Below are 27,108 nucleotides of genomic sequence, written 5' to 3' on the forward strand. Positions count from 1 at the left end.
AGGAGTGCCCGACTCTCTGGGAAGGTCTTGTGCAAGAGAAGAGGACGGTAAGGAAGCCAACACACAGTAGGTAAAATACAAGTTTTTTTAAAAATTGTTTTCTGTTTTACAAGCAAATGTTTGTACAGAGGTTGGTGGATCACAAGCAGACAAAATAAGCAAAACACAAGACCAAGGGTTTGTCATACAGATCTGCAGCCAAAACTCAATAAAAGGGCAGAAACTGGAGATATTCACAGCGTTGATCAACTACAGGTCTATACCCCCTCCCCCCGATACATGTGTATAACAGGAAAAAGACATCCAGCGTCAGCTTTCAAACAATTAAAATGCCCTCAGAGATCACTTCCATCTTAACATCTGCACAATTTAGGTGCAATGGAGCAGAGAGACAACTGCCATCATTGCATAGCCACCTCTTGCCAATTCTTTGTCACATACTGTTCCCAAACTAAAAGCAAACATAAAGTCAGGAGCAGTGCGCTATGTATTATTTTACATCAGATAGGGAAAAAAAAAAAAAAAAAGAGTTGTAGTGTTTAGTAGTTTTAGTTGTCAACTCTTCAGATTTTCATACAAGAATTTTCTTCCATCGCCTCCTACTTTGAAAACTTCCACTGGCACTCTTCAAAAAACCAAAAGCCTAACACTGATGTTATTTGACCTCAAATAAAGAAATAGAGAGAGAGAGGGCAAATGCCAGGTTTGAATCAATTAAACAAGAAGTTACCTACCTATGTGTGATGTTAGAGGAAGTGAGAATCTGACAGCTGGCCAGATAGAAGAACGAGTTTCCCTCAGTTCTACCTATAGCATTTCAATAACGACCTGTAATCAGTTAACCCTGGATATTTCTAGCAAAGACCGCCTGACAGCACAGAGCTCCTGCTAACAGTCCACTCATTCTGATTCAAATGGCTAAGCATTTTAAATTCCTTCCTCCTTCCATTTCCCTGGGTTAAATGTGTATTTTCTTTGGATTTGGGAAGAAAGACAGACTCATTCCTTGTTACTTTAGTCTCCAATCTGGCATAGAAAGTATTGTCCTGGAGTCAGGAGTGAACAAACTAGCTGCCAACTGTCCAACGACCCCAAATCACTCTGGCGTGCAGAGACGGAGGACTTACGAGAGCAAGGCTGTAACTCTGAGAGATACCATCAGGGAAGAGAAGTATGATAGCACACAGTCCTTTTCCAAAGCTTCCCACTTATTGTGGATGCAGCACAGGGACTCCATGATGAAGCACCAGAACAAGGAAAGCAGGAATACAGACAAAGCATCTCCTCAGCAGTGGGTTTTCAAAAGAACGAAGTCATCTGAAAGCTCAAAAAAACCCAGGATCCCCAGAGCAATAAGCAGAATTGTGCAATTCAAAAACACAAACGTGAATCTTACTTTCAAAGGGCTTTATATTACAAAAAAATGTAAGTCACAACGAATGCGAAAAATCCATTCAATGAGGCTTGTTTCCAGTTTGCTAGGAAAGCTACTTTTCTCTTCTTTATTCCCAGCCTACTGCTGAAAACATGATTGCCGGAACAGTGACACCTCGAGCTAGATTTTTAAAATCAAACTTGCTCTGCCAGATCCAGTACTCTGAACTTGTCCAGGTTGTAGAAACAAGCCTTCACGACTCTGCCTCCAAAGTATCTTCCATTTAGATCCACAACAGCTGGAATTGAAACCAAGAACAGGTCAGCAAGCAGCAATTCAATAAAATAAACATTTCTTTAGCTAATAGTCTAATCAGTGAGACTGTTTAATCTCTCTACAGAAGTCACCTCTGAGGTTCACAGGACACATTTTAGAATCCTACCTTTGATGGCAGATTCAACCCGTTCAAACTCTAAAAATATTCTTACAGCTTCATCATCAGGAGCACCAGGAATCTGAAACAAAACAAAAAACCCCAAACCCAGAAGTAATTAGAACAGTAGTGAAAATACTGTTTTAAATTGCCGTTCTTCACAAAAGTAGTGAAGAGAACACAGTAAAAAGGTTCCAAAAGCACAATACCCAGAGATTTTTGCCCAGTTTCTGACATTAAAAGTTTGTATCTCTCAGATATGGAAAATAGAGAATCCCAACACAGCAAAGGACCCTGTGAGATCTTCTAACCTGTGCCCCTTCTCTAAGGCAGTGGTAAGCCAGTCACGAGGGACAAGTGCCCAGTTCACTTTCAGAGTCGCCAAAAAGAGAGACAAATTTTCTCTTACCTCAAAGATGACACATTTCCCAACCTTGCCATATTTTTCGCATTCTTCCTTAGTTTCAACTTCTAGGTCTTCATCCACCTCCCCAGCACCTACCATGTTCTGAAAGTTAAAAGAATAAACCCAACTCACTGGATGTAGTCTGTACAGACAATTATGTAGACAAATCACGGATGCATGCAACTGTGACAACGAATACTTTAAGCTTCTGTTTACCAGTCACGAGCCACGGAAGGAGACAGTTCCCTAGTACTAAGACAAGGTAACTGTATAATCTAAAGCAGTGTTGATTTACAGTCACAACTTCTCTCTCAGGAAGACACATATTTTCTCCACAACACAAAGCATCATGTAGTTGCAGGCCAGAACCGTTCAAACTCTACAGAGTCATTGTAACAGGAACACAGGGTTAAACATTTCCACCAGTCGCATATGCTGCAAATACCAAGACATGTTCCCTTATTCCCAACTTACCCTTAGTAAGACCACTTTAGTTGGGCATTTCAGTATCTCAGTCAAGGGGTTAGAATCCGCTTTCTTGCCCGTTTCTGCTATGAAGATACAACAGTGAATCATGGGATAATTTAAGATTAAAGCTCATTTAAACCTTGTATGGGGGCTTTTAGCAGAATCTTACTGTTATCAAACAATGGAATAAAAGCCACAAAATGTACTTTCATATTGGTGAGGAACTCGGAACTCATAGCTATTTGGAAGGACAATAAGCAGAAAAATCACTGCTACAGAATGTGAATTAAGCTAGAACACTGACAACATACTATTTCTTTGAGGGAAATAGTTCATAACTTCAGAATTGTATCAGATCCCCTAAGAATTAACAATCAGATCTCCTGACTTCCAACATTTGTGCTCAGGCAAAGGTGCTGTTCCAGTAAGCGTAGGTGTTCTCTCTAGATCAGACAACAGCAGGGAAATGAGAGCAATATCCAAAGCACGTGATAGGGAGAAAGCCAGCAGAAGCAGAGCAGGACCACCCCTTGAAGAGAAGAGGCTTCCAAACACTAAAGGAGGACAACTGATGGGGAGCAGGAGGATGAGCTAAAATAATTAATGGAGGACTACCTTAAAAAAAGATAAAAAAGATAAATTTCCACAAGAAGGAACACGAGTCATTCTTCCAACTCTATTTCCTGCAAGGACAGATGGTAAACAAAAAATCCAGGAGCTACCACTGAGCCTGAACTATTATTTTTCCCTGACCATGTTTCACAAACTTATTGGTGTAGGACAAAATTACCTTTCTCTGCAGAATCGCCAACAATGATCTTGCCACCCCTCTTGCTCGTTTTCTCTACTGACAGTGCTGTGCTCAGCCCCTGTTCATGCTTTCCCAGCCCCTGGCCTTCTCTGAAACCATACTTCTGCATGATTTTATGAGCTACTGTCCCTCTGCAAAGAGAAAAAGCATCAGTTAGTAAAGGTTTCTTACAGAAAACATTAACATTGCATTTCTCCTGAGTGCTCAAATACCCTACCTCCTAAAAATCTCATTACACAGAGACTGAAAACTTAAGAGCTTCTACACAACTTTACAACCTAGCAATTTCACAGCACCCTGTGAAGATGAAAAGTGTCACCCCTGAATTACAGAGAGAAGTTGTCAGAGAAGTTGACTGAATAAAATTGCTCATACTTTTACAAATACAACTCAACTTCCATTAGCAGTGCAAGTCAGCATTGTACACTCTATAGAATGGTCTGGGTTGGAAGAGACCTTTAAAGATCAGCTAGTCCAACCCCTCTGCCATGGGCAGGGACATCTTTCACTAGATCAGGTTACTGACAGTAAATCCCAAAACAGATTAGACCAAGGTCTATTTAGTCCAGTTTCTTGTCTTTGTCAGTGGCTGGCATCAAAAGCTTGAGAGAAAAGGCAAATGTAGAGTATCTACTTCCCACATCAGATCACATTCCACTATCGACTAGTTCAAAGCTGGCGTAAGCTCCCGAGTACATGGCTTTGCTAGCCCTTCCTGTAACAGATCTGGATATCCTCAGTATTAATTTAAACACTTCTCATGTTTCTGAATTGTCAAGAACGTATTGAGGCAATAAAGTCCCCAACCTATTTAAAGGTACCTTTTTTTTGTAAGTATCTTACAAAAAGCACCTCCACTGACACGTTTTGAAATTCCCACTAAATGGATAGAATCAAAATATACCTACACGTGTTGACATTTCTTTGGAGACCACAGCTAGATAGGCCAAGACACAAAAGATATGCCATGGTACAGTCGTTTACACCACAGTAAATATTCTATGCTCAGTCACCCCCATTTTACCAATAGGCATGTAAGATTACACAGAAAATGCAGGATCAGTGACTACATGACTATTTCCTAAGCATGCTATACGAAACATACAAAGACACATTAAAAAAGGCCAAAAAGTCTGACACTGTAATGCTGAAAGGTTAAAACACTAAGTCACAGAATAGACAGTAGCCAATTGTGTGGTCAAAGTAAGGCAGGTTAGGTCATGTTTTTAGCACTTCCTTCAATGAAGTGAAGGTCCCAGGGTATTGCTGATTAGCGGTGGTAACAATGCATAAACTGGTCCAACAGTACTGAGTTTGGTTATACTTTTTCTGGACAATGTAAAAAAAAAAAGTGTTTCTATAAAAAAACTGCATGAAAAATTGTCTCCAAAATGGAAATGCAGTGTAATAATGTAATAAACTACACTTTTACATCTGTGTTCCTCCTGGATACAGTTTTGACTACAGTGACGCTGCATTTTCACAACACCCAATGCGATTGATAAGAGGGCCATAACTAACCACTACACCTTTCAAATGAGGTCTCTAAGCTGTTTTTAACTATAAATTCGACTTCGCTTTGTTGCCACAAGCATTATACACAATGCTAATCCAAGGCAGAAAAGTAAATGGACAAACTTGCAGCCACAGCTGCCACAGTCATGCAAATACGCTTTGAATTTTTGAACAAACAAACAAAGCGGAGCTGAAATGACTTGCCCACTGCTATGGAGCAAATTTGAGACAAAGCTGGAAAAGAAACCCAGAGGAACTAACATGCCATCTGTGTTTTCCTGTATACTACATTAGGTTGGCTTGTACCAGCCATAAACACTTTATACTGGAATATGTCTTCAGAACTCGCTTAAAAGCTCTGCCTTGAATGCAACCACCTCAAATGCATTTCTCTTGATCGAGTAAATCCACTGCTTTTTCTGTATCCTGCCAGTTAGGACTATATGCACTCAGACTAATCACATACATGCAATGGGTTCTGTTCTTCTCTACTGACAAACTGTTTTAACTTTTGGTTTCCACTACCTTCTAACACCTTTTTCCACAAACTGTGCATAAGTCAATCATTTACCCCATGTTAGCAAGGAAAGAGTTGCTAGGTCCCGTGGGGGAACGAGGTCTTTCTGGCTCATCATACACTGGAGGAGGAATAGCTGCTTTGGAAGATGGTGCCCGAGGTCTTGACTCCTCTTCAAATGGAAATGATGCTACAGCTGAAGAAAACGGAGACATTTGCTTTTTTCAATGAAACACTTTGCATGAACTCCCTACTTGTTACGAACACTAGAGTACTATGCCTTCAATCTAACTCATCTACAGACAGCTCTTCATCTGCAAGTTGTACTTTTTTCTGCTTTAATACTAACAAATTACGAAAAAAGAGTCTTCCACATAAATTCATATCAGAAGAATGTTTCCTTTGCACATGAATCATAGAATGGTTTGGGTTGGAAGGGACCTTTAAAGGTCATCTGGTCCAACCCCCCTGCAATAAGCAGGGACATCTTCAACTAGATCAGGTTGCTCAGAGCCCCATCCAACCTGACCTTGAATGTTTCCAGGGATGGGGCATCTACCACCTCTCTGGGACAACCTGTGCCAGTGTTGCACCACCCTCATCGTAAAAAGTTTCTTCCTTATGTCCGATCTAAATCTACCCTCCTTTAGTTTAAAACCATTACCCCTTGGCCTACTGCAACAGGCCCTACTAAAAAGTCTGTCTCCGTCTTTCTTACAGGCCCCCTTTAGGTACTGGAAGGCTGCTATAAGGTCTCCCCAGAGCCTTCTCTTCTCCAGGCTGAACAACCCCAACTGTCTCAGCCTGTCCTCACAGGAGAGGTGCTCCAGCCCTCTGATCATCTTCATGGCCCTCCTCTGGACTCACTCCAACAGGTCCATGTCCGTATGATGTTGGGGGCCCCAGAGCTGAACGCAGTACTGCGGGGGGAGTCTCACCAGAGTGGAGCAGAGGAGGGGAATTACCTCCCTCGACCTGCTGGCCACGCTTCTTTCGATGCAGCCCAGGCTACACTTGGCTTTCTGGGCTGCGAGCGCACATTGTCAGCTCATGTTCAGCTTTTCATCCACCAAACACATGCTGCTTTAACATCCCCTTATCTCTCTCTCTCTCAGAAACAAGATTTGAGTTGAGTTATTCTGGATTTTCCTCATAGGATATACAATGAGTTTGTATCCGTAGGTCTATAATGCATTTATTAACCTCTTATCAAATGGAGAAAAGAAACATTAAGAGGCCACCTGCACGACAATGAATTTATCCAGACAGAGGGCAAGCAAACTTAAAAGACCCATTCATCAGGAACAGAATTATGACAAAAATGGATCAATGCACACAGCTTGGGGCCTGAGGACTGTAAAGAAAAGTACACTGTATGTTTACACAAAAGAGAAATCAGTCTACTAAAAAGAATGAATGCAACTCAAAACAAAGTATTTATACAATCTTAAGAGATCTCACTGACAATTTGAACTGAAACTTTTCCTGGGGGATGGAGAGACATGTATCTCCACATCTATATATAAACATAGATATAGATACCTCAATCATACTGATTAGATTATCAAACTACCTTCCACTGACAAGTCAAATGGCAAAATGTAAAAAAAAGCCTACTGAACACTAAAGGAAATACGCAGAACACATTTCTGAATGTACTTATGGACTTTTACACTGACTTCATTTTAGATTATTTTCTTGTGAACTAGTGCTTGTATCTTACCAAATAAAATGTCAGACGTGAAGTTTGGGGTTGTCATATGAGGAGCAAAATCCCTATTTAAGCAGCAGATGGACTGGACTATGTGACTTCTGCTACAGCAATATTTTCTCAGCTTTTTCCGGCCTAGCTTTGAGCATCAAGTAACAAGCCGTACAAAGGCTTCCTTGTGAGATCATGTCACATTTTGAAAGCTCTCCCCCTCAGGATATTTCTACCATTTCCAGCCTATATTTACTTTTCCTTGACACCGCTCAATTGCTCTTAATTATTTACTCAAAACAATCTCGTTCTGTTTTTAATGTTTACACACTTCAAATGCTTTCACTATTATATCATTCACTTACTCTGCCAAGCTTCTTTTTTTTTTTTTTAGTTGAATCTTCTCATAAACAAAATCAGGACTCCGAAAGGAAAGTTTATGTGCATAAGATTCTTTTTTTTCTTATTATTTTTTAACATACACGACATACTGTTCATTATTATAATTTAAAAATTTAAGACAATTAGACATGCAAAAAAAAAGGGAACAGTTTTGTTCTTACAGCAAGATTGTGCCATCTAGTGGACAACCGCAATCTTCAGCTATCTGCATTGAGGGAAACCCTAGTGCACACACATTTCTCTAGCAACTACTGTATCCCTCAAAAACTTAGAAAATTCTGTCTGCAGGGCATAACCCCTTCAGAAAACACATTCATAAAGTACCTCCTAAAGCAAAGGGTAATGGAAAAATTCCCTCTCCGTGCTGTGGAGGTTTCTAAGTCTACCCAGAGAAACCTGTGTGCAACATTTCTTCTTTCACATCAGAAACGAGTAACTGAACATGGTTGTAACAGACCAGCTTGCCAAACCACTTCTCTAGCAATACAGAAAGAATCCTTTACAACAGAGATGTGAAGCACAGTAGTATCACAGGTTCCCCACAGCTTCCCCCCATCAACAAAGAACTAGTACAACTTCTTCTGCAACAAAGAATCGTACGGGAAGAGCGGCAGGACGACCTAACTGAATAGAAGGTTGAGTGAGAAATAAACACCACTGCTTGGTTTTAGAGAACAGGATTTTGGTGTACTTACGTTCTTTGTCCTTCTCAACAAGAGAAGTGGGCGGTGCAATGGCAGCTCCTCCCATACCTATGAGCAAAATGGAAGACAACACATTTGTAGGATTAGGTTCTGCTGCTCAGAATAGCTTCACTGAATCTTAATACAGCTGCTGGTTCCTTACCAGCCAATTCCTAACATACATCCCTATCAACAGAAAAGTAGCAAGAGAGCAGTCTGAGAAGTTTCAATAGTAGTAAACTAGAAATGAATGAAAGGCACATCAAGGGAGACAACACCAAACTGCAGTCATGTACTACATATGGTGTCTATCATAAACATGTTTCATAGGATTTCAAAAGTAAAGACTGCAGTGAAACAAATCTTCAGTTCTAAAACTGCTCAGTTACACCCAATGAAAAAGACAGTCTGTTCAGGATTAACTACACTTTCATGAGAGTAAAGTACAAAGCCCCTTCCATATTTTAATAAGCAATATTCTAATGTAGTCCCAAACTTCCAAGGCAGAACAAATATTTTAAGTGTCCTGTCAGAAATTTTCTTTTCTAAAATAAAAACAGACCTGAATTATTTACTGTAACTTTGCTGCCGAAAGAGAATAAAGTTTAATTTTGTTTATGCAAAGACATATCTCATCACCCAGGTCCACATTTTGCTAACTAGTTCTAAGGGCATTCAAATAACAAATACAGGAATGGTAAGCTTTTATAGTGAAAACTCAACAGTGATTCTCATAGCTTGATTTCATCTCACGCCTCACCCCTTTCCTGGAACCTACACCACACAGACACTTAAAACAGGTATCTACAAACTAACATAAAAAGAGATCTTTCCACAGATAATTTAGCTGCCATCTCCCTCCATGGAAAGAAGTTTTCTGCATTACAACAGTTATGATGTAATAAAATGCTAGGTTTATTCTAAAGGCTCAGAAATAACAGTATACTTCTCAGCTGAGAACAGAGAAATACAGAATCCATGAAACAGGAACAGGATTGTGAATTCCCCCACGCCGGCTCTTTTTCTTCTCTTTCCCCATCAAAAAAAAAAAGAAACAACCAGCTCCCTTACTTCTTTTTCGTCTCTCCCTTTCATAATCTTCATCTTCGTCAGAATCTGGATCTGGTCTTCTTGAAAACCCACTGGCTTCATGTCTGTCTTTACGTCTTCTAGGAGACACAGTAAGTTAGGATAAGAAACCATCAAAGTTAACTCTTTGCTTTAATTTGTGATATCACCTTTGCAGTGTGAATTATACTGCTACACTCTAATTGGCATTTTATATTGTTTTCCATGAAGGTGTAAACACCTTTACTTTTTGTTTCTTTGCTTTTATCCTCATGCAGTATTTTTTGTAAAATGTAAGATGATCCAAAGCAAGATTATTTTCCACTTGCAAGTCAGCCAAGGAGAATGTACAGAAGTGAGGAAGCATCTCAATAAATCTAGTCCAAACTGACTACAGTGACTGAATGACTACAATGGAAGAGGTGTTGGATGGAATCGATAGGAAGGTAACAGAGACATTAATCAATCACCCTGCTTTGAACAGAATCCCTTTTGAATTCACCATCACAGGCTATACAGAGTAATACCATTTACTCAGTCAATTAAAAAAATATCATCACACTTAAATAACCAGATTATTGAGAAGCTAGCTTGGCAACTAAAATAAGATTCAGGCAAGTCTATTAAAACTTTTAATATTTAGCTGAGAAATGCTTCAAGAATTGTTTGCACTTCAGCTGTTACTTATTATGATCACAAAATTATTCATTTTAGTACTTTAGAAAAAGTATTTTTCCCAAAAATTTAAGAGCACAGCTTGGGGCCTAAATCAGATCTCATTCCCATCTGTCGTGGTTTAACCCCAGCCAGCAACTAAGCACCACGCAGCCACTCACCCCTTCCCCCCAGTGGGATGGGAAGGAGGATCGGGGGAAAAAAGTAAAACTTGTGGGTTGACATTAAGAGCAGTTTAATAACTAAAATAAAATAGTACTAATTATTATTATTATTAATAATAATAAATAATAATAATTGTAATGAAAAGGAATATAACAAAGAAAAAAAAAGAGAGAAATAAAACCCAAGAAAAGACAAGTGATGCACAATGCGATTGCTCACCACTTGCCGACCGATGCCTGAGCAGCGATCCGCCCCTCCTGGCCAACTCCCCCCCCGTTTATATACTGGGCATGACGTTCTATGGTATAGAATATCCCTTTGGCTAGTTCGGGTCAGCTGTCCTGGCCGTGCTCCCTCCCAGCCCCTTGCACACCTGCTTGCTGGCAGAGCATGGGAAACTGAAAATCCTTGACTTAGGATAAGCGCTACTTAGCAACAACTAAAACATCAGCGTGTTATCAACATTATTCTCACACTAAACCCAAAACACAGCACTGTACCAGCTACTAGGAATAAAATTAACTCTATCTCAGCTGAAACCAGGACACCAGCACAGCCATCAGAACTGTGCTACAAGATGCTAAAAACAGCACTACTATGGAACCAGACAAAATTTCTGAATCTCTACACTGTGAATTTAAAATGAATGTACACTCTGTTCAAACACCTGGGTTATCACAAAGGATATACCTGATGCAGGTTTGGCTGAGATCGCTTCCCCAATTTTAAATCAGAATGTATTATGTATTTTTCACTTCCTCTCTCTAATTTTATATATATAGACTACCCTCTTGGCTCACATAAAAGTTACAAGCACGACTAAATAGCAATCAACGTTGAAGCCGTGGAAATGACAGCTCGGATTTCTGAGATCTTGCATGCTAGTTAAAGTATGATAGAGCCTCAGGCATTCCTCCTCCTCCGCCAGAACAATGCAGATATAACCGAGAGAAGACAGAGAAGTCCAGATGACTAGAAATATTAATTAGTTTCCACAATCTAAACAGAGCAACAGAATATCCCCCTTGTAATTCCACAGACTTCAGATGATTCATACCATGATGAAGCTGGCTTATTAATTTCACTTAAAATAAGCAAATATAACCTTACTGCCTGGCTGGCAGATGTTTTACCACCTACTTCAATAGGACACTGAATCTGCACTCAGCTTCTTTAATATGATTAGAGAGATTTCTTATTCCAGGGAAAGGGCATTAAGGTAATTAAAAATAAGTATATCTTCCTTTGTCCAGAGACAAGAGAGCAATAAATACACAATTAACTTACTTAAACTGAATGCAGAATATTAAAAAATAAAACGCAACTATGCCTCTCAAAGGCTGTGCTAGCTACATCTTTAAAACTGAAATGCATTCATGTATCAGTTTGGAGTATTTAAAAGCAGAAAGGATGGTTTATCCTTCAGTGTTGAAAGGTATTTCTGTAGTCAGGTTGTATTGACAACAAATACTCTAAAATACCTGCAAGGTCAAAGTCTGATAATGATGCATGAAGTACCCAAATACTGCTGCTACTACCAAAATAAAGTAAATGTAGAAAAACTTGACACATGTCTTTCAGCCAAAGAGGCTGTAAACATGATAACTCTTATAATTTTTGCATTGTTAGGCGATTTTAGCAAGAGCATTAAAACATATTAATAAAAACATTGTGCTTGTTTCTACAAGCATACAATATTCTTCACAAAACCTTTAAGAATTTCCCTGAAACTGTTTAGAGGGATAAAACTAAACAAATCGATGTGCCTATTCTTTATATAATTGTCCATATGTCGTGAGTTTAAACAAAAGCCTTACTTTTCTCTTTCTTCAATCTCTTTTTGCCTCTCCAGCTCACGTTGCCTCTGTCGTTCCTCTCTCTGACGTTTTACCACTTTTTCATAGTCATTTGGGAACATGGGATCATACTCATCCGCCAAAGGAATCAACACATCTCCCGCAGAAAAACCACTAGGTACAGGATCCTTAAAAAAGAAAAAGGAATTTTTTCAGCTGAGATCTGAAAACAACGTCCAGTTGGACACTAAGAGTTTAACACTTCCTTCTCACTCCCAACAACACAAAACTCAACTCCTGACTTCTATAATGGCAGGTAATATCCTAATTCCACCGGTACTAGAAGAAATCTTTGCTTTACTTAAAAACTACTATTTCACCCAGTCTCTCACTATCTCAAATTTTTCCGTGAAGCAAGAATCACCCCCAGCCACTCCCCCTGCCAAAAACAAAGCAGCAGGAAATCAACGTGGACAAGAATTTTTCAAAACCCATTAATTCATTATTAGAAGTATTATGGTATCTTGCTGTTGCAACCATCTGCAAGGGGTCCTCCCACACAATCTCATCAGTCTTCATCATCTGCTATTAGTATAATACCAACAGAGGTGTACATACTGTTCTTCTCTTATCTGAAAGAACCATTTCAGAACCATCACCTTGGAAAAAGTTTCAGGGAGAAAGTTTCTTTTGATTCCTTACCACGAGAAATCCATTTTAAAAGGTTAGGTGGCTTTTCTTTTATTTTTAAGTTGATTGTTATACAGGTCCAGTTCCAACACTGGCGCAATCACAATTACATTCATTATTTACCTGACCAAATTGCTGTATTGCAAAGTACTTTGAAGCTGTCCAGGAGAAATACGCTAGGAACACTGTTTTAATTTAACTGCACGTTAACCTTGGTAATTCCATGTTGTATCACATGCAAGTCTGTATAAAGTTGAAACGTTCATTAATTAGAGAACCTCTAAGCAGAGGAAATCAATTTCAGTAAATGATCCCTTCTTTGACCACTAGGAAAGACGATGAAAAAATAAAAATACAGACTGCAGTCGAAGAATTCCAATTCCAAAACATTTGTTTACAGCTGGACTTTTTAGCTGTCTTGGTCTTACCTTTAACCCAGCTGCTACATGAGGTGGTGTGTCCACAATCTGTCTCTCATCAGAAGAGCTACCTCGTTTCAGGTCAATCACTGGAGCAAGGACTGTTGTTTGTTTTGTTCTCTGACTCTGAAAAATCACCAAAACACAAAATGTCTAAAAAAGATAACAAAATAGTTTTCTAAAAAGCAGCTTGCTTTATATACTCGCAGCTGGTATCTCCATTTTTTTTTTAAAAAAGGATGAAAACCACTGTATCAAATTCTTCACTGTGCAAAGCTCAATATATTATTTCTCTTCAGTTTATCAACATACGGTAATTCTCAACATTTCTAATGAACTTTGACGTGGATAACTAAGTTTATGTCATGTTTTAGTCGTGGCAAAGGCTGCTCAGTTCTGAGGCAGACGCTTGCCAACTATGGTTAAAGAGCTGCTACACAAATACAGATCTGATGCAATATTTCAAAGAACACTTCAGTGAAACCAGTGCATACCTTCCTCCTTCTAAGCAAGTGAGATCAGACTTTGCTCGTGCATGCACTAGAACATACAGTAGCAGGTGAGTGGTCCTCGGTTTGGACTAGGACCAGAAACACACATGAAAAATTCAGACCATCTCTTCAGATGAGTTTGAACCGAGTGGGGTTTTTTTTAAGAAGGGACTCAGACTTATTCCAAAGATCTACTGTTCTTCATATTTTATCATCTGATAAAATGTATTCATCTATTCTGAACTCTGAATTTTCTAATCCTATTCTTCTATTAGTCTATGCATACACTGCATATTCAGTTATAGACAAAGAATATATCTAATACAGTAGCCATTTAGATTTCATTCATGCAGGTTGTTCCAATTATCAACTAAATCCTGCCCTCAATTTTAGCAGCATAAATCAGGAGTAATTCCAGTGAAAAAATGCTGTGCCTACTTAAGTATTTGGTATCTATGCTGCTACTACTTTTTTAATCAAGTAATCTCACTCTAGAACCTACACACCACAAAGAACACACGTGTCCTGCCTGAACCAAAATATCGACACTGCTTAAAGAAAAAGGGTGAAATATTGCAGCAATAAAAAGCAGCTCTGTCACAGTTTAAGCTCAAGGAATTAGCTTGTGCTCCTTCTCCCTTTCACGTACACTGGAAATACTTTCTGCAAAAATTTCTAATGCACAACGATTTGCACTTTAGCACCAAAAGCCTTTTAAATAGCAAGCATAAAATGATGCAAACATGCAAATAACAACTGATGCAAAATGCCAAGAGTGACCAACAGCCAGTACTGCCAACTATCAGTCACAGTATGACCCTTATTTACTTAAAAAAAAAAAAAAGCTTAATCTCGTTATCTTTAAAGTTAGATTTAAAGATCAGCTTTTGGCTCTGCTAGTTAAAAGATCTGAGGTTTGCAGCACACACATCAGTTCTTCATTCAGTTTTAATTTTGCAAGACTCCCTCTAACAGACTTCAAGAAACATGCATCTCACCTTTTCCCCCCTCACTTTTGCTAGGCTCCTCGCTACAAACTCATAGACAAATCCCAGCAAAATTACCCCAAATTGGTATTCTAAGGTCACAAACTTTCCTCAGTGCTCCGAACACAAAAGAAGTTTGAATAAGAGAAAGCAAAAACACAAAGGGACTATACCTTTGCTTGTGTGAGAGCTGCTTTCTTCACCTGCAATTGAGACTGTAGTAGTTTGAAATTTTTGGACCAGCCTTCTGTTTTAGAATCGCTGGTCTCAACTCCCAAGTCATCGTAAAGTGACATTTTCTCTTCAATTTAAAACTAAAAGACAAAAGAAAAAATCCAGATGACATAACAAACCTATGTCCAGGGCTTATTTGCTACTAGTTTGCATATGTCTGTACACCTTGTTTTTCTATATCTTTTTTCCAAAGCCAGAGAAAATTCAAAGTAATAACATTTTTCTGGCTGGTAGCAGATACACATGACTACAGTAAGGCTGTACAAAAGTAACTGTTTGAAAGGTAATGAATACTGTTCAAGCGTTAACAGGTGTTGGAAACTTCCTAAGATTACGTTTGTAGCGTTAGATATCAATCATTTCAGGCTTTGAAGAACTTATGCTGTAGTCCACACTGGTATTTTGAGGTTCACAAAGAAATTCAACATTATGTGTCACACAAGCCTCAAGACTTCCAAACCAAACACAAAGGAATTATTGTCTCAGCTGACCTTAAAAACTATCCACACAAATATATCTACATTCTAATCCTCTTCTTAAATTTCACTATTTCTTGCATCACTGTAAAGGAATATCTTTCTTATACTAAATATACTTGCCAGAGTATTATTAAGCAACTATTTCCACAACATTTAAAGGCCTCTCAAATACATAGCACCTATATATGCATACACATGCACCACACACACACATATAGATATATATACATAAAATTAGCTAGGTAACAACATCAATAACATGACATGAAATGTATCACTTTGTCTGGTATTACATCAGACATGAACAGAAGAAGAGAAAACTTGACTGTAATGAGAGGTATATCACCTGTGGAACAACCTGTAAGCCCATTATTTTGTCTCTGATAGGCCTGGATTACAGTATCTTCTCCCCAAAACTTTAATTTCTTAATTTACTGCAGGATTAAATGACTGATTAACGGTCTGCAGTAAAAGCTTACAGACTCATCAGCAAGATCTTGATCCCACAGATTTGACAGATACTTATATTTAAGGGAACCTGCCCAACGTATAGGAGATGACTGTTGCTATAGATATAACTTATATGCATTTAAACCTGTGGAAAAAGTCTCAGATGAAGCAGACAGCAACTATATTACAACTCCAAAAGGTGGCAAGCTCAGCAAAAATTTAAAAAAAAACCATCAATTTAATCCTGCGGTGGAATATGAACAACCAGGCCTCAGCAGAACAGAGTTCGCTGCAAGAAAATGGAGGAAGTTGCATTCACTGGAGATTATTAGACATATGGGTACAGGGGATGAAACATATAGGGGAACATTATAATGCATACGGGAACAGGATGAGGACAAGGCACTACAACAACTCCCACCTGCCACAGGGGAATAAAGTTTACACAGTAGGAGCGCAGCTACTCTGGGGCAGATATGATGCACTCGGGGTATGTTATGCTACGCGTATGGATATAGGGAGCGTGCTGCCATCGCGGGAAAGGGACTTTGTGCCTCAACGCCTGGAGGGGAGGGGGTGCACCACAGCCGGGGGGCACAAGCGAGCAAAGCAGAGGGGCTGTAACCATGCCAACAGAAAGAGCGGGCTGTTATTTCCGCCCCCCAAGCCGACGGAAGGGGCCGAGGCCCGGGACGCAGACGGGCCGCGCAGCGGGGGCTGAGGGGCCCTGACCCCCCCCCTCTCCACATGGGCCTAGATCCCTCCGAGGGAAGCAGCCGCACGACCGAGGCCGCCGAGGGTGGGACAGCCACCCGCCTCCCGCTCCTCCCTGCCTCCCCACACCCCTCCGGAGCCCAGGGCAGCCTCCCCGGAGCGGGCGCGGCCGGCCAGGGCCCACCGCCCGCCGCTCACCCGTCACCGCGCCGCCGCCGCCGCCATGAGCCGGCCGCTAAGGCAGCCGGGAAGAGCCGCCCCGCACGTCGGCCGCGCCTGCGCACTGCCGTCCGCCCCGCGGCGGCCGCGCCCGCCCCGCTCGGCCAATGGACGCAGAGCGCGCTGCGGCAGCGCCGCCGTTGTGCCGCCCCCTGGCGGCGGGCGGCGGGCGCAGCACCCCCTCTCCCCCGCTCCCTCCCGCCCCGCCCAGTGCGCACCAGTATGGCACTGGGGAGGGAGCCTCACATCCTACCCGCCCCCCCCCCCCCCCGCCCATTGCCGGGAGCTTCGGGCTGGGGAAAGGTGCTCTGATCCCGACAAGGAGGGCAGGGAGGAAGCATTCGGGTTCTTGACCTCCCCCTGCACTTGCAGCCCTAATTAAGGTGCCAGACCCACAGCTGAGCCCCCTTTTACCTGCCTGGTGCAGCGGGGCTGTGCCCTGCCTGCCTGCACCTCAGACCTCCTACACCTCACATGTCCTACACCTCACATCTCCTACACCTCAGACTTCATAGCACGTTGTTTTGGCAGGCAGGACAGGGCAGGATGCAGCCAAGTCGGGTACGGGGATGAATTCTGCAAGGGCAGAAAGCTGACAGCTAGTTGCACACCCGATTTTTCATCGCAGGTGTGAAGTTTGGGCTCCTGGCTTCCTCAGTCCCAAAGAAACCCAAATTCCTTTTGGTTTTCACAGTGCACATCCAGTGTAATCGGCGCTCTGAGCTTTGCTTCCCTCCTCGTGCCGGGAATCCAGTCCCTGATGTGCCTTGTGGGTCCTGCGATGGGGCGAGACCCCGATGCTGGTGGGGGCTGGTGTCCCCCGTAATCGAGATAACCTCAGAATTTTGAATCCTTTGTGGTGGTGGGAGATCACAGACCCACTCCGGAGGAGTTTCCAGTTGAGCTGACTGAGATGGGAGTCATTCATCTCCCGGTCTGCATGTGATGTTTGGCAGCTCTATGTAATGATCCCTGCAACAACCCTTTTAAAGAAGGTGCGTGAAACCGTGGAAATAGAGACAAACAACACTAAACATAAAGTAAACTTTATTTTGGCAGGATGGTTTAACGCCAAACAGCAAGTACCGTCAGATGCTCCATGTAGCTCACATAAAGACAGCCACTTCAATGATCGTTAAGAGCCATCAGGGTTTTCAGGTTTAAGAGCCCGTGTCGCTGCTGAGGACAGAAGAAATAATCATTATAGCTGAATTGTGAGGTTTTTGGGAAATGGAGTCCAGCATGGAGATATGTCCCTGCAATATGATGAGCTGCCACTGACCCTTATTTAGTTGGAGCTATAGTGGAGTTTGAAGCAGATTTAGGAATTCGATCGGCAGAGGGCAGGACTGTATTTATGCCCATCACTGTATTTTCTCTCTATGTTATATCACAGTTCTCTATACTGTATTTCTAATTCCCTAAGAAATCTGTGGTAGCTTCTTGAATGAGTAATCTAGCAGCTTGTCTCCTTGGGCATTCAGCGTTTCCAATTACTTACCAAGTGCACCTTCATTTTGGGGGGAAAAAATGGAAACAATAATATGAGACTCTTCTGAGTTTGACAACACAGTCGTAGTGAAAAAGTTCAGAAGAAAGAAAACTTATACTCATTTGCCATCAAGTGTATTTCAAACATCCCCATGTACTATTCAGGCATGTTTGTTACCATTTCACTGTGCCATCACTCCCACTAATACTGAGGTCACTGAGTAATCGTGTTATTGCGAAGTATTTGGCTGTTAGACGTACTTATAGCCTTATGTCATTTGGGCCTAAAGTGGGCTGGATCAGTTGATTTCTCTGATCGTCTAGCTGCAGAAATCATTTTTGTTTTCCAAAACAATCTCTAAAATTCTGTACCTGTCTGAGCCTGGATTTTACCCAACCACATCAATTCCCCATCTTTTCCAGCTAGCTCACCCTGCAGTCTGGCACTAATTATTCAGTCTTCTTTTTGACAGCGGCAAGAATGGATTTTCTTTTTTGCTTATAATGGGCAGATGTATCTCCAGCTTGTTCCAAGCATGTCAAATCGGATGAGGTGACATTTCTGAGAATTATGGCCACTTGCACCGCATGATAAAGCGGTGCAAATAAACATGCAACATCATTGTCTGCAAAGCAAAGCACAACCTCCAACCCCAAAGCAGATAGCATTGTCACTTCAACCTCAAAATACTACAAGCACTATATATTAATCAGAAAGTCCTTATCTCCAGCATTGCTTTCGACTGTGCTGCTATGCAGTTTATTTCCCCATGGTTAGCTGAAAAAATGGTGTTAGTAAGTAAAGTTACTACTTAATAAAGATCTGATTTCAAGTTCTGGACTATACTAGACTCTTCCCTCCTAGTTATGCTGCTTTCTACTAGGGCAATCTTTCTAGGCAGTGCATTTACAGACAGGTCTATTTTCATAGTTACAGTGAAAGCTTCTTAAATGTAAGAAGAAATTTTCTTCACTTTATTTATGGAGGATCTCCCAAATATCTTCATTTGGTTTCTTGCCTTCGTAATGCCTGCATTTTTAAAGGAAGGGATTGATACGATTCACACCTCTGTAACTTTGTGGAAGAAAAAAAATCAGCAGGACACTTGAATGCTACTTTTACAGTGACAGATTCCCATTGAGAAAAGACTGGTATACTATGTTAAAGGAAGGATTCAAATAGTTAATTGCATCAAAAGGGACTGAGAGAAATCACTGTGGATTGAAATGTCGCAGAGCAATATCACAGCATGACAGTCATCGGGAAAAACTGAAACGAGATTAGACTCTGCAAAGGTGGAAAACACGATAATAATGGGAGATTTCAATTCCGTCTAGGAACAAGTCACAACAGGGAGGACAAAGGCTAAATTATTAGACCCATAAATAACTACCTATTAAAGCAATGAATCAGATAATTCACAAGAAGAGAAACAGCTCTTGGTTAAGTCTGGAAAGTGCGTTAGGCATGGATCAAAATTTATCCATCACTGTTTGTAATAATAACCACAATATACTTGTACACACCTGTACAGGAGCAAAGAAGCCAACAAAATCCATCTCATTAAATTCAGGAATGCTGCAGGCAGGTAGAGAAATCTCACCCAGCTGCCAAGTCTAGAGGTCCCAGACAGACTGGAAACAGAGGAGACATTTGCGGGGCCATCCCCAGCACTACACATCTTGGAGGCAGGTAATAACTGTGCCTGAAATCTCTTTTTCAGCTTATCTGCAAACGTGGGGAAGCATTGGCCAGCTCTGCGCCCTCAACAGACCCTCAATGATGCTGAAGTCTGGTCTTGCAACTATCTTTATTTTTTTCCTTTAGGTTTTTAAACCTTTCCATGTCGGTGTTTTTCCTCTTGAATCCCACTAAAGATCGCCATCTCAGCAGTCCTACCTCTGTACCTGTCTTTCTTATCTCGCCTGGCTCTGCTCTGTACCTTTTCTTGCAGCTCTTTCTCCCAACTTAGCAATTTTCTCAGCAGTTTTGAGATGAGTTTGATGCAGCTGGGTCTCCTGAACTCCTGGGAGAGGAGAGGAGGCGGATTATGGAGATGGGGTTACAGGCAAGACCAAAAGGCTGTGAATAAACTCTTGATTTTCACGCTGCGAGAACTGCCACCAGCCTTGGTTGGGACACCTCATCATACCGACAAGCAACCTGGAAAAGGTGAACAGCCAAGGTGTGAAAATTTGCCGCGGATCCCAAATTATTCAGAGTAATCAGCCAAGAGCTGAAAGCAAAAAGTTGCAGAAGGATGGCATAACGCTGGCTGGGTGATGAGATGGCAGATGGGACCCAGTGTTAATGAATGCAAAGCAATGCACGCAAGAGAAAATAGCACTAACAAAACACACACAGCGGCAGGCTCTAAATCAGCTGCTTCCATTAAGGAAAGAGATGCTGCATTCATTGTGGATAATTTTCTAGAAATGCCTACTCAGTGCTCTGAAGGAGGCAAGAAAGCAAACAGGCTGCTAGGAAGCATTAAAATTAAAAAAAAAGCAGAAAACATTCTCAGTATAAATCCAACATTTACATGCACCTTTTGAGTGGCCATCTGCACTCCTGGGCATCTCATCACCTCCAAGAAGCAGCAGTGCGATACAAAAACTTAAAGAAATCAGATGTATTGGCTGAAAAGCGACAGCTGAAGGGGACCCTGAAAGCATCAAGCATCCAAAATGGTATAGAAAAGGCAAACAGGGAGCTCTCATTTTTCTCCCTGATGGTGATCTCTAAGAAGGTGTAAAATGAAGCAACGCTGGAGAAAAAAAGCAGCCTTTTGAATGCTTCATTTCATATAATTTCCTTTCAGCTTTGATAGCAGTTTTTGCTGGATGTGGATCATTTGTATTACGTGTTACAGATCTCCACTGAGGATGAGGGTTGCTAATATGCCAAAATGGCATTAGAGGGCAGTGCGTCGCAACCTAATGGGAGGTCTTTGGGGTGGCAATCGCGGTTGCAGGAAACCCCCCCCAAAACCCACTGGGGATCAGGAGAGCAGAGCGGTTCCCACCCACGCAGGTGGGAAAGGGTGGGGACCACAACGTGGCACGAAAGCAAAACATCAGGACTGCTCAGAGAAGTGTCGATCGAGTTCAAAAGTGGTTAAATCCCAGCGTTAAAAAGTGGTTAAATCCCATCAGATGGTGGTTTCCAGCCAATGGTGGAGGTCCCAAGCGGAGAACCGATCCCGCTGCACACCACATTTTTTTGTGGTGGTCCTGGCAGCACCTTCAAATCTTTCTGGACTTTTTTTTCTTTTCTTTTTCTTTTCTCTCCCCCCCCCCCGAAAATACCTGCTTGATTATCACTGCCGTCTTCCCAATGACCTTCAGCACTGCCCACATGGCGAAATGAAATATGAAGAGGGAAGTGCCAGAAGAAAATTTATCCAGACTTGGGAAGATTGGCTTTGGTTTGCTGGCTTGAAAAAAAACAACTTGAAGGCATAACAACCTGAAAGAATTGAAAATAGTTAGAAAGGCATTTGAAATATTCTTTCTTCTGCGAAGGGAACAGCTGAAAATGCCACTATGACAGCAATGAAGAAAACGGCGTATTTTTGCCATATATAGAATGACCCAAAACCCCAGAAAATTGTGGCTTTTTTTCACCCAGATTTTACTTACTTCACATTTTTACCTAGTTTCATATTTTGGCTGAGTTCCATAACGAAAATGAGTAAGAAGTGTCTCAGAACAGAAATATTTCATCACAGATGAAGTTTCCGACACACATAATTCAATATTTTTGATCACAACTAAAGAAAGCTCCGTTGCTATTGACACTGCACAGTGGAGTGTTTTTGTTTGGCCAGTGATGGGGAAAGAAATGCTATGAATGAGGAAATGACCATTTTGTCCTACTGTCACTGTCTCAAGCTTGTTGGAAGAACTGAGAAAACATGTTGAAAATGTAACAGTGAAAATATTACACAAGACTAGACTCAGTACAGATGGGACGTCTGCCGTCACTGAGAGAAAAAAATGGTTGTGCCGCTTTGCTAGAGGAAAGGTTTGGATAGGACGTTATTCAGATCCTCCTGCGTTAGCCATAAAGAGGCTCTTTGTGCCAAAAATGCAGGTTTCTTACAAGCTTAAAATCCCACTGTCTGGGGCGTCAATAAAATCAGAGGGATTTCAGGAGTTTTGTGTTTGCTGGGAGTTGAACTCGATGATCCTTATGGGTCCCTTCCAACTTGAGATATTCTACGATTCTATGATTTTACAAAAATGAAGGGGGGGGGGGGGGAAGAGTTAAACCTCCATTGCATTGGTCATCAGCTTTAAAACTAATAGCTTTGAGAAAGATTTTGGAAGCCAAGGCAAACAGTGAGGGAGGATTTGGAAGAGAAGGAGAAAATCAGCTTTACAAGCTGGCTTGCCTGCCTTCCCAACCATTACTGTGCGTGCCTGCGGTGAAAGCTTTCACTCTAGCGTTACCATCTTTCTTTTAGTTTTCTCTTATATCAGAGCCAAACTTTGGCTGAACCATTATTTTTTTCAAAAATTTCAGTAGCTTCCACTCCTTTTTAAAGATCAGGTGATGTTAACTGCAACAGCGGAGATCCTTCGCTATTAGACTTGTCTCCAGGTTTGAAGATTTTATGCCAGGAAAGACCATTGGTTAAATTCACTGAACCTTGTGCCGTGTAAAAGGGCTGGTTCCCTTTTAGAATCATTTAGCCCCTTCGATTTTCCATCCTAAAATACTGCTTCAATCTACTGCAGGTTTAATAGTGACACTAATGCATTTCCTATGGTTTTGAGAGCCCAACTTGAGACCATTTGAGGGATTCTGGGCATCTATTCTCTGCAAATGAAAATATCTCGAGTTGAGTACTCAAAAACAGAAGGAGTCTCAGACAGCAATGTTCACCATCAGTTGAAACATCTGAATGAAAGCTCCCTCCAAATTTACAGGTACGTTTTTTGAACTGAAATACAATTCTGGATTTGAGATTAAATTCTAAGAACTCTGGTTTGTTACTGAGCGATACGACATCACTCTGGAAATGCATCTGTACTGATGATTTACAGATAGGTGAGGTTACCCTTCTGCTTGCTGCAGATTTTATCAAATTCTTATGAACAACCGTTTTCAGTCCAAAACAGCTGAATCCAAGAACTTAAGGTTCAAAGAGAATACTCTGAGCTCCTATTATGATGGCCATCATGACATTCTTGGCATAACCAGAATTATTTGGTATTAATAACACATTGATGGGCACTAAGATGTTCATAGATAGTAACAGGTTGCCCAGAGAGGTTGTGCAGTCTCCATCCTTGGAGGTTTTCAAGACCCAGCTGAATAAAGCCGGTTCGGATCTCATAATCATCCTTATGTTAAGCAGCAGGTTGGACCACTCCTTTCCAGTCTGAATTATTCTATGAGTTTGTGATTATTTCTATGGTTTTGTTACTTGCTATAACTCTCCAGAGAGCAGAGACCAAGGAAAGGACTTGGCATCCAAGCTTGCTCTGGATTACTGACCGAGTGCTCTGATCATTGGGGAAATGTGCAAAAGGAGTTCTCCTCCTCCTCCTCCTCCATTAGTGGTTTAGCTCAGAAAGGGCACGAGTATTGTAAAATGCAAGTGGATAGTGGCACGTGCTGTGTTCCCTGAATCAGCCACCTGCTCAGCCTCACCTCAGTGAATTTCCTATTGCCTCATTCCAGGTGACACCTTGTTCTCCATAGAGGAGCAGCATGTCAGATGTCCACATAAGACCTGTTAGGTCAATGGAGAGAGCTGGATATTTCCCTTGAACCCTTTGAATCACTCTAGGAATACCCTGCATTCTTGCTAGTGACCACATGGAGAGCCCGAACGCTTAAGATGGCTGTCCTAAAATATCCTGTCAGATTATCTTACCCAGGCATCTAAAAGGTGTAGGCCACCTAAATAGTCCCCCCATTTCTGATCCTCAGCCTACATCCAACATAGTAATACTGATCTTACACAATCCAACACCCTAGTGCAAGCCCAACTGTTATGATTTCACAGAATCACAGAATGGTTGAGGTTGGAAGGGACCTCTGGAGGTCATCTTGTCCAACTGGCTACTCAAGCAGGGCCATCTAGATCCAGTTGCCCAGGACTATGTCTAGATGGCTTTTGAATATCTCCAAGGAGGGAGACTCCACAACCCCCATGGGCAACCTGTGCCAGTGCTCAGGCACCCTCACAGTAAAAAAGAGTTTCCTGATGTTCAGAGGGAACCTCCTGTGCTTCAGTTTGTGCCCATTGCCTCTGGTCCTGTCACTGGGCACCACTGAACAGAGCCTGGCTCCGTTGTCTTTGCACCCTCCCTTCAGGTATTTATAAATATTGATAATACTCCCCTGAGCCTTCTCTTCTCCAGGCTGAACAGTCCCAGCTCTCTCAGCCTTTCCTCATATGTGAGATGCTCCAGTCCCTTCATCATCTTCGTGGCCCTTCTCTGGACTGTCTCCAGTATGTCCGTGGTCTTTAGGATGGATTCAGGTCTCCTTACGGAATTGCTGGTCTCCAGTTATGGGATGTATTACCCAAGCTGGTGATTTCACATAATGTAAAGGTTGCTCTTGTGAGGAGTATCACAAAATCTCACCTAGACTGTGCAATGGATTGCCAACTTTTAAACAGAAGTTCAACTTCTTTTCCATGTTACAACCTTTTGTGCTGGGACATGTTCTGATCTGTTTTTCCTATGGCTTTCTTCCTGTGGGGGGAATGTGCAGTATCATTGGCCCTAAAGTATGTCCAAATAAATAGCATTGAGGTGAATTTTTGAAGCTAAGATGAAGCTGTGATATTCAGAATCTGTTGAATGAAGGACTGTTGGTTTGGAGTAGTCCTAGAGGACTTGGAGAGTCCTGGAGAACTTACACATCAACCCTTCAAGATTGTCTCTGCCACAGAGGTGCTTGATGCAAACAGGGACAGCTATATTGGAACACCCTCATCCTTGACGTTGGGAATGGACCAGTCTGGTCTAAATGGTGCTACTCTGCTTTAGGATTCAGGCCTTCAGCAAGCCCCAGGCAGCGTTTTCCAGCTGTTTAGCAATGACACTTCCCAGACCAGAGTAGGACTGTATATATTGGCTATACGGACATATAAGATCAGGCAAGGTGTCTTATACAATTATAGTGTAATTCAGCTCAACCAATTTTAGCTATCTAACACTGAGATGCCCAGTAAGTTTTCAAGCATGGGCTATGGCCAGGAGGTGAATCATCTCTAGAAGACAGTCCATGGAACAGCACTTTCTTAATTTACTGCGACACTTTCCATATTCCACCTTATGTCCCAGGAGTTATTTTTGTTCATAGTTTTAATTTTATAAAAAAGTTTGTGTGCCTTGAGCATTTTGGTAACTCTACAATTCACAACATACTGCTGTAGTAAGAAACAGAGAGCTGTGTGTTTATTCAAAGTATGCCATCTCATGCAAGAGAGAAAAACTTTTATCATCTTGTATGTTATAAAACAACCCAATGACTGGAAGTTAAGACAAGATTAAGGACAAGGACCGATTATTCTGCATTTTTCTAGGTAGGATTTCTTGCCTCTTCCTTTGGAGGTATTATCCTGATTATCGGAAAAGGGCCTGATACTGAACTACATCGATGGGTAATCTAGCCCAGCCAGTCAACTGCTGTATTTCTTAAGAAAAAGCACTGTAGCCAGAGATAGAGTACCCTAAAGTCCTTAATGATCTGGTCCCACGGCATTATGGGAGGCAAATGAAGAAAATGGAATGCTGAGCTTTCATCTTTTTAAATATGAAAATGTTCACCATGTCTCTTGTTTTCCCTTCTACACTCTTCCCAATTTATGTAAAACCAAGACCTTAACCATAAGCAAGCAAGGGCCAGGTGTGGACATCGTCCATCCTTCTGTTCCTGAAAAACAAGGAAGATATCAGAAAAAAAACCCCAACCTGCTCTTCAGGTAACAGCCTTGTAAACAGCATTATCTCCACCGTCAGAGCAGACCACATGCACGTAAAAGGATGTGTTATCAAAAATATCTATAATGGTGACCTTAAAAAAGTACAAGAAGTGCTAATGAATTTCTTGTTATTTTAGAAAGGGACTTTCTTCTCTGTTGGTACGGAGAGCTTCCTGAAGCAAAAACAAATGAAGCTCTTCTCTCTTTCTTTTTAAATATAAGTTAGAAAACTTTTCAACTAAGCTTCTGTTCAGTTGTTTTCTAGCTATTCAGAATTAGGAGGTGATGCTCCAAATGAAGACTTTTAAAGTACTGTCTTTGTTCAAAGACTGCATGACATTAAGCAGAAGAACATAGAGACATCTCTGCAGTTACAATCAAGATTGTTATCAAAAATTTATTGTTACCAACAGCTTACAGGTATTGGGCAGGGGGGAAGGCAAGGAAGTGACTTCTCCAGGCCACATTTGGAGTTAGTGGAAGAGCCAAAATTACGATGAGGTGCTCTTAGCCTTCTCCTCTGGGCTCATCCTTCTGATGCTTGTTGCCTTCAGCGGCAGGTCCTTCTCATGAAGCTCTCCCTCTCTTAGCTCACCTCGTTTCTCAGTTACATTTCTTGGTTACGATTTCTTATTTTCAAGCCCCGTGTTGAAGCTGGATGTTGCTTGGATGGAGCCTTCCAAGGGCAGAGCCAGGCTGTCCCACCACGTGGATCTCGTGGTAATGCTCGTGGCGATGAGTCAGTACCAGCAGTTCTGCTCTGACAATGTCACTTTTCGGGGAGCATGAGAAGCTGAGGTTTGGCTGTGCATGGCCGTTTGGGATGCCACAGCAACCAGAGTGCAAATCCAATTGCTTTACAACAGGTGCAGTTACCTCCTCCCTCCTGAAACCCAAAGGAGAATTTTTTCTTCTCAGTTTCTCCTGCTAAAAATTATTCCGTATGTTAACGCTAACTGGCACTGCT

General features: G+C 41.5%; 1 protein-coding gene across 3 annotated transcripts; it reads right to left on the reverse strand.

Moving 5' to 3' along the window:
* Nucleotides 1–76: 76 nt before the first annotated feature.
* RBM17 (RNA binding motif protein 17) lies at nt 77–15,689 on the reverse strand. Of its 3 annotated transcripts, none has more exons than XM_050911563.1 (12): nt 15,662–15,689; nt 14,776–14,916; nt 13,135–13,251; nt 12,038–12,204; nt 9,384–9,478; nt 8,325–8,381; nt 5,580–5,721; nt 3,473–3,624; nt 2,689–2,765; nt 2,218–2,316; nt 1,818–1,890; nt 77–1,673 (listed from the first exon to the last, which is right to left on the reverse strand). In XM_050911563.1, exons 2-12 carry the CDS (start codon nt 14,896–14,898, stop codon nt 1,570–1,572), a joined length of 1,206 nt encoding a protein of 401 aa, XP_050767520.1. In that variant the 5' UTR covers nt 14,899–14,916; nt 15,662–15,689; the 3' UTR covers nt 77–1,569. The 3 variants fall into 3 exon arrangements, with proteins under 3 accessions (XP_050767520.1, XP_050767504.1, XP_050767512.1); XM_050911547.1 differs by having other exon boundaries at nt 9,384–9,481; XM_050911555.1 differs by having other exon boundaries at nt 2,689–2,762; nt 9,384–9,481; nt 15,662–15,682.
* Between the last annotated feature and the right edge of the window lie 11,419 nt (nt 15,690–27,108).

Source organism: Gymnogyps californianus, chromosome 1, assembly GCF_018139145.2.
Source record: "Gymnogyps californianus isolate 813 chromosome 1, ASM1813914v2, whole genome shotgun sequence".
Classification (NCBI taxonomy): domain Eukaryota; kingdom Metazoa; phylum Chordata; class Aves; order Accipitriformes; family Cathartidae; genus Gymnogyps; species Gymnogyps californianus.